Source organism: Vespa velutina, chromosome 12 (assembly GCF_912470025.1).
Source record: "Vespa velutina chromosome 12, iVesVel2.1, whole genome shotgun sequence".
NCBI classification, from domain to species: domain Eukaryota; kingdom Metazoa; phylum Arthropoda; class Insecta; order Hymenoptera; family Vespidae; genus Vespa; species Vespa velutina.
The window spans coordinates 4445889-4464405 of NC_062199.1; the positions used below are offsets into that span (position 1 = coordinate 4445889).

Consider the following 18517-nt stretch of genomic DNA (forward strand, 5'->3'; position numbering starts at 1 on the left):
TCTGTAATAATATCTGCTTTTCCGACTCTTTAATCATTGCTACAGCTTATCCACAGATTCAACGTAAATCCGCAAACAAAAATTCATTTGAAATAAACATGATATCACGTGTTCTCATTTTCACATATCTCTTGCAAACATACGAGTATTTTCTTCCTCTGCTCCAATTCTTAATTAGCAAACATTCCATCGATGCTTTCCTTATTCTTTTTTTTTTGGAAATAATGGTTGAAGGATAGTAGCGTATAATATTAAAAAAAAAAAGCGAAAAGAATTTAATACATTTCTCTCTCACTCTCTCTCTCTTTCTCCAAGGAGACAATTCAATGATAAAAAAGAAACGAACGAATGATAAAACTATGCAAATGTAGTCGGATATCCGTAGTACGATAGATCGAAATAAATAAATCGAAGAAGAGACTCGAAATCCTGTAAATAAATCCAATAAAAAGAGTAGAAAAGGGGATGAGGGTATTGGAGGGAAACAAAACGAGGGAAAGAGGTAAAAGAAAAGAAAGAAAAAAGAAAGAAAGAAAGAAAGAAAGAAAGAAAAAAAAAGGAAGGAAGAAAAAAAAGAAAGAAAAAAATAGAAAGGACGAAACGATGAAGTCAATCTATTCTTTTTCTTTCACATTTTTCTTCTTTTTTTTCCTCTTTTTTCTTTTTTTTTCTCTTTTTTCACTTTTCTCTCTTTTTTTTTTTTTTTTTTTTTTTTTTTTTTTTTTTTTTCTTTCTTTATTTATTCGTCGCGCTTATCACGTTCTCTGTCCTCTTTGCGAAAGAATCGTCCTCCTAGGATGTCCTCGACGATTCCAAACCGTTCGCTTCGATGAATTTTAATTTCTTTTCGTTCGACGATGAACGGCAATAATAAATCGAGATGGATGCCCGTTTCGCAGGAGCCTTTTTGTTCGCCACTCGTCGAATCCATCGATCATAAACTCTACCCTCGTGAGAATAAAAAAAGAGAGAAAAAGAATAGGTGGAAGGGATTCGGGGGGAGGGGGTGGTGTTGTGAAGAGAAGTAGAAGAAGAAGAAGAGAGAGAGAGAGAGAGAGAGAGAGAGAGAGAGAGAGAGAAGTAGGGAAAGAGAACGATAAAGAGTCGTAAAATCGTTGAGGTTGTGTACGTACATGCATGTTATTGCCAGGAAAACTTTTCCATGGATTTTCCACTTCACCGTTGATTTCATTGTACGTATTATATTTTGGAACGTTTTAGAACGTGAAATAAAAGAAATGTGTAATTGGATAGATGTAGTTATTAAGCCAAGCAGTGGATAATGATTAATTAAAATACTTTTTATATTTTCAATGAGCAAAAATTTCGATGTTAATTATGATAGGATTAATGATACGTTTATACGATGATTGGGTGGATTCATTTTTATTTTGAATAAACAACTGATTTCTATAACAATTATGGATTCGTGTATAATAGTATATATAACGATTGTTTATACTAATTTTTTTGTTATTTTAAATAGACATAAATTTCGATAACTATTATAATAGTTTTTAATAATCTACATAGTGATCGGGTTGTATTAATTTTTATTTTAAATAGACAGGAATTTCTTTATTAATTATGATAATGTTAATAAATCTGTATTGTGTTTGAGTCATATTAATTTTTATTTTAAATAAACAAGCATTTTGATACGTATTATGATAGTATTAATGTATTGAAAATTATATAAATATTCAATCATAAGAATCGCAAATATGGCAGACATTAAATATTTTCTTTGATAATTATTGCAATAATAATTATTATTAAAAATGTTAGATTAGATTAAAACTGAAAGTTGATATTGTTAATTTGTTATTTTATAATTACGATGATTACGTACAATGAGAAATAAAAATAGAATAAAAAATGGATTTAAAAAGTAAGATTTCAAAAGTGATGAATTTCAAATTTTTTATTTGATAATTATCGTGATAATAATTATTTAAAAAAGAAAAAAAAAAACAAAAAAAAACAAATTAAAAATTAGTTTTGTTCTTTGCAAATTTGATTATTTCCAAATTAGGAAAATTAAATATAAAAGAAATAAAAATAAATGTTAAGATCAATAAAGGATTGAATGGATGTTAATATACAAACTATATTTACTGACACAGATACATATATTCGAACTGTTATGTTCAACATCCTGAAATTGAGTTTGCCTGAAACTGAGATTTCCTCTTTCCAAATTGCCAACAAACATAGACACATATACATGTTTATACGAATAACACGAATAACCCATTCCGAACTGTATAGTCTCTTAATCCCTTGAGTGAAAATGACAAGTCTCGTTCGCATGATATAACCATCAGAATAAGAGGATGATGCTTTAAATATAAACTTACTTTTATTTTTTCCGATGAGTCCAATAAGAAATGTTTTCTTCTTTTTTTTTTTTTCTTTTCGTTTACTATATAACGTATTCATTATAATTTATAATTTAATATTTTATATTATTTTGTCGTTTATTTTTTATATTTAATTTATTTTTTTTTTTTTTTTTAATTTACAAAATACAATTACATCATGTTACGATTAAAATATTCTATAATTAGTTTATTTTATTAGAAATTTGTTTAACAAAAATAGAGATAATTAAACAAAAATAATTAGAAAAATATATCTGAAGTTAAAATAGAGATAATCAATAAGTGAATATTTACAAATTAATTAATACGATGCGTTAAAAGCGTGATTGTAAGCTTTAACAAAAATAGAAATAATCAAAATATAATTAGAAATATCAAAAATTGAAACGGAAATAACTAAAAATAAAAAGAAAAAATTAATTTTATAAATAAATGAATACAAGGGATTAAAAATTTGACTGTAAATCCTAACGAAAGTAAAAATAATCTATATATAATATATAATAAGAAATATTCAATATTCGAATAAAAAATAATCAAAATATTAATTTTTCTAAATAAATAAATACAGTGCTAATCTTTTAAAAATATAACATTAAATTCTAATAAAAAGAAAAGAAAAACACGAAAATAAAAATATATCAATGACAAAGGTGAAAAATAATTAAGAATTAATTTCTTATTGATTAACATTACGTCGATGAGTTATGTGATACAAATAATTAATAAGACAAATCTACGAACGATTTTTACTCCTTTTTTGGTTTTTTTTTAACAATTTGTTCCGAAGTGATCGAAAAATATTGGGAATCCTTTAAATCACGATGGAGGAACCTGTTCGAACCTGAACGAATTTCCGAATCGTTTTTTTTTTCTTTTTTTTTTTTTTTTGCTTTTCTCTCTCTCTCCCTCTCATCTTTTTTCTCTTTTCTTTTTGTTCTGCAGGATGCACGTGGCAGGGTAAAGCCTGCCAGTTGGTCGTCAATCACGAAGAGGGATTCTCGCTGTACGCTACAGGGACAAGGGGCGTCGTTGGAAATGGCGTTAGTCCTGGATCACCACCGACTCCCCTTTGGAAGAGATCCTTCGACAAACTGAAAATGTCTGCCGACGATGGCGCACGCTTACTCTGGCTCGATTTTGGCGGCGAGGATGGAGAATTTGTGAGTATTTTTTTTTCTAATCAATCAAAATTTATAACCACTAACCTCTCGCTCTCTTCTCCCCACGCCTTGCGCCCTCCCCGCCCCCCCAATCCCCCCAAAGGTCTCTTAAAAATTTTCAATTGTTTTTATTAAAATACTTTTTTCTTTTTATTTTTCTTTTTTTAATTTCAATTAAAAGTTATAATTGACACGAAAGAAATAAAAATTTTCAAAGCTATTTCATTTGTAAAAACAAAAATATTGTCGATTTTATCAAAGTCAGATTCGTACACGTTTTTCAATGTCATTGAATTTTTTTGTTTTTCTCTCTTTTTTCTTTTTTTTTTTTTTTTTACAACGCTAAAAATTCAAAGACTATTCTTTATTCTTATTCGATATTATAAGAAATGATTAAAAAAATGGAGAATTAGACTTCAAGGAAAAATTAGCTTTAACGAAAATTTTCAAAAAAAGAAAAGTCCTTGGACCATAATAAAATTTTATTACGTTATCGTTTTCGAGAAATTCTATTATATATTTCTATCGTACAATTTAATTATTAAATTATAAAACAAGAAAATAAGATACTAATTAGATTTTATATAGTAACATTATGTATATATAACAAAATATCATTGCATTATACTGACTAATTATGTTATGACAAATAATGTAGTATAATTTTATCGAAAAGAATAGAAAAGAAAAGTAAAAAAAAACGAAAAAAAGAACCAAAAAAAGCAAAAGAAAGAAAAGATGTAAATTAATAAAGATCTTCATTTCCGCAGGAATTGGATTTAGAAAGTTGTCCGAAACCAATTGTCTTCGTTCTTCACAATTTTCTATCGGCGAAGATTCATCGAATGGGACTGAGCGCATAGGGGTACGAGGGGGCCCCGGCTGAGGCCCCCGACCTGCCACCCCACACCACCAGATCCGTTACTAGTGTATTTCTTCATTGAACGATCGAAACATGGGAAAGAAAGAGAGGGAGAGAGAGAGAGAGAGAGAGAGAGAGAACGAAGTTACGAATGAAATTTAACGAAATCAAAAATTAAAAAAAATAAACTAATTTCAACTGTTAAAATACTTTGCAAAGTGTATGAAACAATATTTATTAATTAACATTTACAAATTAAAAACAATATTAATAAATTAAAGACAGATAAAAGAAAAGAAAAATTCTTTCGCTTCGTTCTGTCCTCGATAATACGAGAGAGCGAGAAGTATATAATCGTTTTGAAACCATCCACGCGATCGTAAAAAAGACATGAAATATAAGGATGAAGATTATATCGATGAGAAAAATAACAAAAGATGTTGTTGTGTTGTTGTTGTTGATGGTGGTGATGGTGGTGGTGGTGATGGTGGTAATGGTAGATGATGCAGGAGAACGAAATAAAAAAAAAAAAACAAAAGAAATAAAAGAAGAAAAAAAGAAAGATAAAAGAGACGGATAGATTAAAAGAAAAAAAAAAAAGGAAGAAGGAAGAAAAAGAAAAAAAAATACGATGATCGAGGACATTGACGATGAATTTTTTCTGTTCGAAAAAAAAACAAAAACAGAAACAAAAAAAAAAGAAATGTCCTCGTCCTCGGTCACTTCTAAACGCGCCTAACTAACTAAATAACCTATCTACCTAACGATAAGAAGTAAGATAACTAAAATTGACGATTGTAACGAGGATATCAAGAAAAGAAAAATAAGAAAAAATAAAAGAAAAGAGAAAGAGGGAGAGGGGAAAAAGAAAAAAGAAGAGCGTCTTAAAGGAAGAAGAAGAAGAAGATGAAGAAGAAGAAAATAAAACGATTAAAAAATAAAGAAAACATCAAAACAAAACTCGGTTTAAACGAGCGAGTTTAATTCATTCAAAAGAAAAATAATACTTATACCGATAGAAACAGAGAAAGAAAGAAAGAGAAAGAGAGAGAGAGAGAGAGGGAGAGAAAGGGAGAGAAAATTATAATAAATAAATAAATAAGTAAATAAATAAAGAAATAAATTAATAATAATAGTAATGATATTAATAATGATAACGATAATGATAAACGATGATATTAATCGAAAATCCCATTTGTCTCGTGTTATTTTAAGACGCGAATCTTATCCGATGCCGATAATGAATGGATTTTTCGTTCTTGATTTTTGTAATTTAAAAAAAAAAAAAAAAAAAAGAAAAAAAAAGGAAAAAAAAAAGAAATAAAAAGTCGAGACGATTATTATCGTAAACGTTCTCGTCGTGCGCTATGCACTTTTGTTAATAGCGTTCTCTCGTTTTCGAGATAAAGATAAGGAGTAACAAATGATAACATGGATGCAGATTTTAGTGAAACGATTTTAGAAAGTTTTAACACCTTCGTCGGTTTTGTTAGCTTTATTTTGTATTTTGTATTTTTTTTTTTTTTTTTTTTTTTCTTTTTCCCGGATTCGAGATCGTCGTAACGAACTTGATAAAAAAAGGGTGGTGGGGGAAGTTAATCGAAGAGATAAGATTATTTCTCTCTCTCTTTCTCTTTCTCTCTTTTTCTCTCCCTCTCCCTTTCACGCATACACATACATACACATATAATTAATTGATCTTGTCAAGTTAGAATCATTAAAATTGAAATTGTGACTCAATCGACGAAGGGGTTAAATGTCGTTTCGAAAGAAAAAAAACGTGCCGGCTAATCCGTCGATCTCTGACTTTTTTTTTTGTCGATTTCCGAATTCATATATGAATTTGATTCTTCTCGAGATGATATATACATATATATATATATATATAGGATTATCAGTATGTAAAATAGAAAGAGTTACTTGAAATTTGGAAATAGATTCTCTTTTTCGCCGGGAATTTGTTTTTTAAGGAAATTCGTTTTTAATTAGTATCCTAATTTTTAATATCAATGAAAGTTACTCACACGTTCATATTTATTTATCAAATATATCGGATTATATTTTATCAATTTCATATAATTTAATTTAAGAATACAATATGTATATAATATATATGTATTAATTTGACAAATTTTTTGTATAATTAATAAATAATATTGGCAAATATTAATGATTAACTTTTATATACATTTAAAAATAAAATTTCTTTTTCATGATTTTAATGCATTATTTTTTTTTTTATAAAATAAAATACTTCTTGATAAAACATTAAACAAATAAACTATAATTTACATATAATACAATGTAATATATATATATATATATATATATATATATATATATATGTGCGATGATAAACATATTATTTTTTTTAATAAAAATATGATAAAATATAACAATTAACATTTTTCTGTTTATTCTTATCCTTTCTTTTCTTTTCTATTTTTGTTTTCCTTTTTATGAATTTATCCTTTATATATCATTCATCCTGTATTTTTTAATTTCAATGAAATGCAAATATGATTAGTTGTAATAATTTTAAATCCTTATAAAATTATCAAAATCTCGTGATATATGGGATAAATCAATTTTACTTTTAAAAACGAAACCTTTAAAGGAAAAAACAAAGAAAATGGAATAATTTATTCTACAATATCGCATAATTATTTCAGTGTCATGGTTCAAATTTATATTATAGGATAATTAATGATAATTTTTCTTTCTCTATATTTTTTCTTTTTTCTCGAAAGCAAATCCTCTCACAAAAAAAAAAAGGAAAATCATAATATACAATTTCGGCTAATTGTTTTCATATAAAATCATTGTCAATTTTCATTCGGTCATATTTAAACATCCTTATGTATTATCGATTATATGGAATAGTATATATACATATATATGTATATATCGAATGAAGGAACGAAATAATAGAAGAAAGATATAAAGGATCGTCGAAGAATAGGAAAAGACAAGTCTTGATTCCTCGTGGAAGGAGAAAGTTCAAGAATTGTGTGTACGCGAAGTTCTCAAACATCTTGGGAGGATTTAAAGAGTTTACTTCTTCGTTGATCTCCTTTCACGTGGGTGGAAGGACGTCAAGACAAAAACTTTTTCTTCTTCAAGATAACGTGTTCCGTTTCGGTAAAACGATATTTATATGAGAACATTCGAGGCAGAACTTTTATCTTTTCAAAACGATAACATTTTCGGTTTCTCCTACCCATTCTATCTAAACTCTCCAGCCACCATTTTAAATCATATCAACCATTTGCCTTACTTTCAGATTTATTGTTGTATATGTATATATATATATATATATATATATATATATATATATATATACACATATACTTAGTGGAATTTTATTTCTAACCTCGTATTAAAAATAAAAAATAATAAAAATAAAACATCTCAATATTGTTATTATTATTATTATTTTATAATGATATAATTATATTTCAATTGTAAAATCAATCCTATGAAATTAATAATCAAATTTTAATGAAATGATATTAATATATATTAAATTATAATCAAGTAATTTAATATAATTATACAATTATTAAATTATGAAAAAATATGTATTTATTTTGCGTTTTCTTTTTTTTTTTTGTTTCCTTTTCAAGTAATAGACGTACAGCGTAAGATTAAAAAATTAGATAATTTTTGTGTTAATAAGAATAAATACGATTATCACTAGTAAATAGTTTGAACTTTGTTAATTAAATCAACTTTTTTTTTTATTATCGAATTAAATAAATTTAAAATAAAATAAATTTCTTTTTATCGATTAACAAACTGTTTCTTTTTGGTTTATACACAGTTTCATTTCTGATTTTTAATCTCGAGAAGAAAGAAGAAGAAAAGGAAAACCAAATAAATAATTACAAAGTGCGTAACAAGAAAAAATGAAGAAAAAAAAAAAATAATAAAAAGAAAAAAGAAAAAGATAGAAAGAGAGAAAAGAGACGAGACTAAGCCGGCACGTCTTCTTCGTAGCTGTTTTATACGATTCGTATTTAATTAAAAACGCATTTAAATTTAAGATGCCAAGAGAAGATCGGTGTGCATTAGTAGCAAAAACGCCTCCTCTTGTGAGCGACTCTTCTTTTCCTTTCGTCGTGTACTCCCTTTCCCTTTACCTCCACCCGTTCTGCTCCTGTTTCTTCTCCTATTCTATCCATAATTATCAATTAAAACCCAGGAACCACTTTGACTGATAAGAAAAAGGAAGAAAAAAGAAAATCGATCATCGAAGTAGAGAAAAGTAAGAGATCGATTCAGTCGAGAGAAAAATCAGTCGTAATTCTTACAGTACAAGTGAGTCTGGTAATTAGTAACGAATTAATTAATTAATTAATTAATTAATTATTTAATTAATTATTTAATTAATTAACGAATGAAAACTAGATCGATGTAAAGGTGAAACTTCTCTATTTATTTTCTTTTCTTTCCTTTCTGTTTTTATTCCCCTTGTTTTCTCTTTTTTTTCTTTTTCTTTTTTTTCTTTCCTTTCTCTTTCATTTTATTCTGCGATACCTTAATAAATGATCGTCGAAAATATTATAATAATAGTATAATAATAATTATTATTATTATTATTATTATTATTATTATTATTATTATTATTATTATTATTATTATTACGATTGCTATTATTATAATTATAATTATAATTATAACAATTATTATTATTATTATTGTTGTTGTTATTATTATTAGTTTATAATTTAATGTTATTGTAGTTTTAATTTTATTCTGTAAATTAGAAAAAAAAAGAAAAAAAGAGAGAAGGGATACGTACACATAGGAGTGGTTCCTCTTTCGTCGAAAATTGTTATAGAAATATGCAAATGTGTGCGTGCTTATATGAAAAAATAAAACGAATATGTATGTGTGCATATATGTATGTATGAGTGTATGTATGTATATGCGTATGCATGTATGTGTGTGTACGTCTACGATATGAAATAAAATTTTGAGATTTAAGTAGACATATCAACGAAAAAATAATGAGAATAGAAAAAAGGAAAAAAAAAAAAAGAAAATAAGAACCGAGTGGGAAAGAAGAGAAGCCACAACGTGTCATTATCGATACATACATATATCGTGCCCGTATGTCATCTTCCAGAATAGAAAATGAAAATAATAATAATTATAAGAATAATAATAATAATAATAATAATAATAATAATAATAATAATAATTATAATAATTATAATAATAATAATAATACTAATAATAATAATTATAATTATAATTATAATAATAATAATAATAATAATAACGCTAATAATAATAACGCTAATAATAATACTAATAATAATAATAATAATAATAATAATAATAATAATAATAATAATAATAATCGTAATATAGAAAAAAAAAAAGAGAAAAAAGATCTCTCTCGAGTTCAGATACGTCGGTACTGAAGAAGAAGAAAAAAAAAACAATAAGATATGATCGAACGACGACCGTTTCGTACGGAAAAAAAAAAATCGCTTTTACCGTTGATATGTAAATAGATCGTTTGCACGATGAATTATTAATAATAACGAGAATGAAAAGAAATGGGCAAAGAAGAAAGAAATATACGAAGAAAAAAAGAAGATGAAGACAAAATAAATAAATGGATTCATCGTGCGCGTTTCTTTCTTTTTTTTTTCGCCAGAAAAAATTTACGGGGGAGAAGAAAAAATAACAGGAGAAAAAAGGAACGTGAGAGTAAACAAAAAAAAAAAAAAAACGAAAAAAAAAAGAAAATAGAAAATAGGTACGACGAATAATTTCGACGAACAACGTGAGAATGTTGGACAACCTAGACGAGATAAATTTAAATGAATAAACGAACGAAAACAGGAATAATATAGGGGTGAAATAAAGTAAAGATAAAAAAAGAAAAAAAATGAAAAAGGAAAAAAATGAGAAAAAAAAAAGAATAATAAATAAATAAATAAATACAAAAGAAAAGAAACGGAAATAAACGCAATGGTACACGTGAATAATATCTTATTAAAATAACGATAATAAATTGTGTGAAACAAATCGTCGATAAGGATTCGTTTGAATGAACAATGCGCGCGCAATCTCTCTTGTATTTTTCTAATGATTTTCAAACGCCGAGGTAATTCCTAATGTCTGAGATAGCCTATCGGATATTAAAGTATTGCCAGTTATCGGCGTTATTTCCAGCAGTGTTCTATTTCGCTTTACTTTGTCCTAGGTTTATCGGACGTTAACATGTATCTATGAGTTACCAAATAAACGAGAACGGTTAGAGTTTCTTCGTCTTTCATTGTTATTCTTTATACCTGACCACACTTAAAACCTCTAAAAAAAAAAAAAATTAATTCCAATAATTTCGATACACCAACAACTCGCTTGATATTGAAAATAATTGCGATTTTTATAGGGATTATTTTTTTCAAGATTTTATATATGTTTTGTTTTTTCTTCTTCTTATTTCTTTTTTTTTTTTCATACTGTATCATTACTTTTAGGAATATTAATTTATCTAAAAAAAAAAAAAATCTTTTTTAATTACATATACATTGTTACGTGTGCGTTATATTTTTCTATTGTAAAATATACGAGGAAATTGGAATTAAAGTGATATGGTATTTATTCATTTTTCTTTTTCTTTTCTATAGCCGAATTTTTATATTTAGCTTTATCTCGATTATTCTCAAAGAAAAAAAACAGAAGAGAAAGAACTTATTTATCCTTCGATTCATGGGATATCGAGAAAACAATTCGAAGCGGATTGTTAAGTTCTTGAAGTAAGTAAAACGAATAAACAGAGAGATATCAGCTAGCTAGGATTTTACACTGGAGAAAAAAAAAAGAAAAAAAAAAAAAAAGGAAAAAGGGAAAAAAGAAAGAAAATCTGAAAGAACTTCGGAAGTTTGTCATTTTTATTACCCTACGCCGATTATCTGAGGAAACTTTTCCGATTTGTCTATCGTATAGGCTAAGGATAAAAGAAAAAGAAGAAGCAGATGTAGAAATAACTCGTACGAATCTTACGACTTCTATAGCACGTGAATCACTAACGGTCAAAGTGCAAGGTAAGTAAACGAAACAAAATTTGAAGAGTTTTAAGTTTTCTTGATTTCTTTTATTTTTTGTTTCCTATCGCATATTTTTCGTTTTCAAAAAAATCGATGGAAACATTACGTGCATTGATAATTTGCACAAAAATAATGTATAAAAAACAAATAATAAATACATATATATATATACACACACACACACATATATATATATATATATATATGTATATATAGTACAAATATCATCATTATTATCGATAACTTTCTTCAATTAATGTTTATGGTAAACTCTATAAGGGAAACAAAAACGTGGAACACATTTCTATTTTATTTGCCTGCTTTCACTTCGAATGCAATTTGTAATGAAAAAATAACATGCAATATGCCGAGACCAACTCGGTTTATTTCATTTTGATCGTTCGATGCATTACGCAAAAGAATCGAATTTTCTATCGATTGATCGTTCAACTTCTCTTTTTTTTTCATTTACTTATTTCTATTTCTGCTTTTCTGTTTGTCTGTCTCTTTCTCTCTTCTCTCTCTCTCTCTCTCTCTCTCTCTCTCTCTCTCTCTCTCTCTCTCTCTCTCTTCCTACACAATACTATGTTTTATTTTAATATTACTTAACACTATTTCTAGTAACTTCACTTGATAATACATTTTCATAGTGAGTTTCCAGCTTTATAGGTGTATAGAAACGTATACTTTATATATCTCTATTCCTATAAAAATATATTTTCGTTGACGCACACGTGCGTCTCTCCATTGTTCACGGTACTTTCTCTTAAGGATCATATAACACCATTGGAAATAGTTATCCTTGGGAACCTATTGACTATTGGCTAACAAAACGCATAGATAAAAAACACATGGCCACCTTTGTCTAGGCTTAAGCATTCTTAGTAAAGTATCTGGGTTTCGATAATATGACAACCCAGCCAGTAAATAAATAATAAAAGTAGAAGCTTAGGCTCAATAAGCTAAGGATTGTTTGTCGCCTAACCTTGAAATATCCATTGACACTCTATAATCTATAAGAACACTAGAACAAAAGGGCCCACATGGAATGTTTAAACATTCCAATGAATTATCCCCGACCAATAGACATTTATTTTTTCCCTTTCCATAGATCAAACTTCGCCCATTTACCAATCTCATTTAACTTTACGTGGATAGTTCAAAATACGCCAAAAGGCAGTCAAATTACAGCTTTCAGACTCACAACATTTAAGGAGTTAAGTTACATCTTTCAGATTCACAACGTCTAAGCTCTCAATCCTCCTTCAGAATCAACCAGTACAATTAACTACACATCATACATGAGACACACAAACAATTGTTACTCATCTGATCAAATACACGGTGAGATTTACATAGCGTGCATCATTTAATATCGCCCGTTCATTTCTCATGGGATCTTTTAAAAGAACGCGCGTTCTCCCATTAATTTGCGGGAACGCGGCGAGTGATATTTTGCTGACGGCCTACAACGATATCCTAGTCGCCCTTATTCATCGCGACAAGTGAGTTTATAGCTCGGACGACAAGGACTAGACGGGAGGACATTTCTTCCGTGTGAATCGACTGTCATCGTTGGTCCGATGCGAGAAGTGCATTTAAAAATGCTCTCGTCAACAATCAACGTTTTTTACGTAATCCACTTACTAAGTGCAATTGAGCCTGAATGGCGATCCATGACTTATAGATCTTAATGGGAACTGATGCGACCTAATCAACACCCACTCAGCCAAGTATTTTGACATTAATAACGACAGGACCAAGAAAACCGAGCGGATCAAATAGTTTGACAATGCGTGAAAGAATGATACGCTTTGTTATGCATACGTTCATGCTATAAATTTAGAGGTGGTCTTCTCTAAATTTAAACGTATACGCGTGTCCGCTGAGCACTTGACCATATCCTACACCAGGCTTTCGTTATTGGAGGCCCACTGTCGTAACTGGCGGAATCACTATTTGACGTGATTTTGATTATTCCGTCTCTGATTTTGACGGTTTCTTCGTAAGTGTAAGTGCCAGTAATCAAATCGTCTACGTAGAAATCACGTTTAAGGATTTCGGCGGCCTCGAGACAGATTGCGCCTTCGTCGTCAGCCAATTGCTGCAACACACGAAGGACCAAAAAAGACACCGATGAGGTGTCATACGTTACCGTATTCAACTCATACGTTTTAATGGACAGAAAACGATTCTCATGCCAAATCATCTGGATGCAAAATAACCTAGCGGTACATTTTGGCAATGTCTACTGTCAATATGTATGAATGCATACGGAACTCGAATTAGTATCGAGAAGAGATCGTCCTGAATGATCGGACCAACCATGAGTTTATCATTGAGCAAAGTACCTCTGGCAATACGAGCGAAAGCATCGTATACGACCCTAAGTTTCGTCGTAAGGCTGGGCTATTTCGTCACTCCGTGATGAGGTAGATAGTATCCTTCGTCAATATTGGCATGTGGGGCATCAGAGATGCGTCCTAAGTCGCGATATTTTTCCAATTTTATTTATTTCTTTTTTATGTATATATGTATAAAATTCTGTATAAAAATAAAAACAAAAATAAAAATATAAAAAGAAAATAAATAAATTCATATGGCAATAAAATTGTTTTCCCATTTTTTTTTTTTTTTATTATTGTTATTTATATATCTTTCTATCTCTCTTTATTTCTACTTCAATTGTAATATTAAAAAAAGAATTTTATTTTCCTTTTTTTCTTTTTTTTTTTTTCATTTTCTAAATAAATCCACTTTTTTACAGATTTTATTCGCATCGAAAGAAAGTTGATCCGCGTAATCCGTATTTTCTCAATTGGATTTCATTAACCTCTCGTTGAACTTAACCGAACTCTTGGAATTCCCGCCCCTTTTTTTCCCTCTTTTCTTCAACCTATAGAACACATAGAGAATAGGTAAGTACTTTCATCGATATTGTAAGGGATAATATTCGAAAAAAAATTTTCACATCTCGCCATGTTCCCAAAGCTTCCTAATTAGCATCAACGAATTTTATTTCGCAAGAATGTGTGCGTGCGTGCGTGCGTATGTATGTGTGTGTGAGAGAGAGAGAGAGAGAGAGAGAGAGAGAGAAAATTTATAGAAAGGTCAAGAGTTCATTGAAATTTAAATGGGTTGATTCAGTCGTTACCGATCGATCAGATTTTTCTTTCCAGCTATTATCGATCTTTGATGTCAAGAGTATTAATCAACAAGAAGAAATTTTAAGAAATAAAGATACAAAAGAATGAATATTTTATATTTGTGTGTATAAGTGAATCGTGTTTGTACGTAAAGTAGTAAGAGACAAAAAACATTAGTGACTAAGTTCTATTCAATTGAATTAGTTTGAAAATTAAACAATTATTATCAATATATCAGCAATAATAAAGTTATCAAATGAACAAAGAATGTGTGTGTGTGTGTGTGTGTATGTGTGTATGTATGTATATGTATTTAACATTCAATTGACGTTGAGAATATTGATAATCATTAAATGTGAATGTTTTGTTATTAATATTATTTTCTTACTGCCATATTGTTTTCGAAATAAATTTTACCTATATGAAAAAATATATTTATCAGTAGAAATTGCATGACTTCTAAATATAGACATCTTATCTTGTATGTGAATATGTTTTCTGTTCTCGAAAGTATAAGAATTCTTACTGATAAAAATGGTATTTGCAAACTACATTACCAACAAATATGAGGTTTTACCTATCTGCAGGTGAAATATGTCGTATTCATATAAATATTATAATAATCGAAAAATTTCTTTATTTTATCTTAATAAAAAGAAAAAAAAAATGATAAAGAGAGTTTTTAATTCAAATAATACTAATAAAATTTATCAAATACTATATAATCATTTAATATTAAAAGTTTAAAGAAATATTAAAGTTTTAAATATATTAAGATTTAGAAATATGTTATTCGAATAAATTTAAAAAATAAAGTAACATTTTTATTATTTTTCTAATGCAGAAAACTTTTCTTTTGATTTTGCGTATGATCTAATAAATATTATCGTAAAATAAGAATAAATATTGTTTATAAAAAAAAAAGGAAAAATCGCATGAAGAAAAAAAATTAAACAAAAAAAGGGAAGAAATAAAAAAAAAAAAAAAATCAAGAAAGATTAAATCGACCAAACTCGACAAATCCATCCTATCCTATAAAACTCAATAGACACTTTTTCCCTAGGGAACAATTTACCACATTCTAACTCTGAACTCTACACGAGAGATACTAATTGTCAGGTCACATATATGTCTAACTGGTTTTTATTTACTTTTATTTATTTATTTTTTCTTTTCCTGTTTTGTTTATTTTTTCTTTTTCTTTTTTTTCATTTCAGCAAAAATGGAAAAGAGTCCAGTGTGGTCAACTGAAAAATGATAGGTGAATCGATTGAAATGTAAATCATCGAGCAAACTGAGATTATTTCGATGTACACATTTGACTCGATTCGTTTCGATCGTTCCCGTTTACTCCCTCGGGAAACGCTCTAGTAAAACTAGGAAATATTTCTTCCTCGTAAAATCCTGCGCAAACAAAAATTTTATTTCGTTTATACCTTTTAACAAAAAATCTCGCATGTTTCTCATTCTCTCTCTCTCTCTCTCTCTATCTCTCTCTCTCTCTCTCTCTCTCTCTCTCTGTCTCTCTGTCTCTCTATCTCTCTCCCTCTGCTCTCTCTTGTCTGTCTCTCTTTGCCTCTCTTTGCCTCTCTCTGTCTTTCTCTCTCTCTTCCTTCGAAACTTGTTATGATTTTTTCTTTCTCTTTTTTATTTTTCACTTTTTTTTTTTTGGAAGTATTAAAATTCGAAATATCTCGTGAGTAACCCATTTTTTTCGGAAACGTAACCTCCCAACACATTTTTTCTTTTCTCTTTTTTCTTTTTTTTTTTTTTTTTTTTTTTTGATACACAGAACATACAGGAAAATTGATTTAAATAAAAAGAAACATACGGCTCTAATCTGAAAAAAAATTCAATTACATTTTTCAAATGCGTCGTTGCATTTACGACAAAGGGAAAAAGAAAAAGGAAATAGAAAAAAAAGATGTCGAGAGAAAAATGAACATTTTTATACCATTCAATTTTCTCTTCTATAAATTTTTTCCGTCTACTACGAAACAAAATATATATGAACCGTCCCAATTTTATGATTCCACTTCGTATATAGGGTGACTCGTATAAAAATTTGCATACTATTTTCACCGACTGCCAATCTATCTGACAATAATGTCTTGAATTTGTGTCGTATGTAAAATAATAAAAATATTTCCAAAAAAAAAAAAGAATATTATTTCGAAATAGTATTCGGTTGAAAGAAAGAAAAAAGAAAAGATCTAAAGAAAGAAGAAAATGAAAAAGAATTAAAATGAAAACAATTTTAAATAGATTTTTCGATGGAGTTTCGATTTCTAACGATTCACCTTATAGATCACCCTATAACCATAAGATAGATATTTTTTAACATTTATCCGTCATTTTTCAATCACCAAATTTTGCAAAATATTTCTTTCTATCAAATCGTATATATTAAAAATAGAAAATATTTGATAGTATGCTCTGAAAAGCTTGTAGCTCGTAAATAAAGGTAACTAGGAAAAGGCAGGCGACGAAGAGAAGAAATTTAATATACGTGACATCGTTCTCCCTCTCTCCCTCTCTCTCTCTCTCTCTCTCTCCCTCTTTCCCTCTCTCTCTCATCCGATAGTTTCCTATCTTATAGTAGCAGTTCTAGTATACTAGTGTAGTGTAGCCGACACTCTCGTGTTGCTTTGTGGGTCGATGAATATCCTAAGCCATTATCGAATGAGATTTCATGAACCTTCAAGAAAGACAGAGAGAGGAAGAGAGAAGAGAGAGTGAAGGAGGGCGGGAAAGAGAGAGTGAGAGAGAGAGAAATATATATATATATATATATATATATATATATATAAGACCGTTGTAAGATCCTTTGTTTGATCTTGAGACTACGATGACACTATCCAAGTTGTAGCGATGTTAGAAATTCGCGACAAGCTTCCAAGTTCCCTATCAAAGGCAGGATTGGATACGTCTATTCCCACCGGTTGTTGGCTACTAACGTTTACATGAGAAAATCGACCGACAAAAGATCGAGGAATTGTCTGATAAATAATTATTAAAATAAGTCGAATTTTTTAAAATATCATTGAAGAATATTGATTTTAAATATCATCCTAACTGATACAATTAATATATGTAAGAAATGGTACAATGAAATGTATTTATTTATTGTGATATATTAAAATAACTCGATTTTTCGATATTAATGTAACAAATACATTTTTTTTTCGAAAATAAGATAATTCAAGAATTATAAATGATCACGATCCAATTAAATTTAATTTCATTAAGACATTTAAAGTCATTTATACTTTTCTTTTTTTCTTCCTTTTGATATATTTCGTTAATGTTAAATGGAGTTACAAAGTAGAGGAATATTTTTTTCTTCAAATCGAGCGAGCAATATTCGGAGCTTTAAAATCGTATTTCAAAATTCACATTCTCGCCTTAAGCGATAGGTAAAAGGGATGAGAAATTGGAAAACGTCCAACTTTCTGACATGAGAATCAAAACAGTCGGCTACTCTACGGCACCCGTATACATCAGAGTCCATAGAATCTACGTATATGCAATATATTATGTATATATATATACATATATATACATACATATATATGTATATATATATATATATATATATATATTTATGTATGTTACTGTTAAAAAAATAATATGAAACATCGTTAGAAAAATATAAGCTTACAAGACTAATGATCAACTTAGAATTGGTATTAATATAATATCTTTTTGAATTATTCTGAAAATGTTCAAAGTTTATGTATATAAATTCAAATAGAACATCCTGAATATTAGAAATATTTAAGTAATTAGATATAGAAATTGATTATAAATTAAGAACCAATTGAATATCTTCTTTGTTAAAATTAATATATATATATATATATATATATATATATATATATATATTTTTATA

At 28.2% G+C, this 18517-nt stretch overlaps 1 protein-coding gene across 2 annotated transcripts in view; it reads left to right on the forward strand.

Annotated features, from left to right (window-relative positions):
• The window catches only part of LOC124953372 (beta-1-syntrophin), a 544606-nt gene extending 539130 nt beyond the window's left edge, over window positions 1-5476 (forward strand). For both annotated transcript variants that reach the window (XM_047504641.1, XM_047504642.1), the window contains exons 7-8: window positions 3330-3547; window positions 4318-5476. In XM_047504641.1, coding sequence (XP_047360597.1) covers window positions 3330-3547; window positions 4318-4410 — 311 coding nt within the window. In that variant the 3' untranslated portion in view covers window positions 4411-5476. The remainder of the gene's footprint in view (window positions 1-3329; window positions 3548-4317) is intronic.
• The last annotated feature ends 13041 nt before the right edge of the window (window positions 5477-18517 follow it).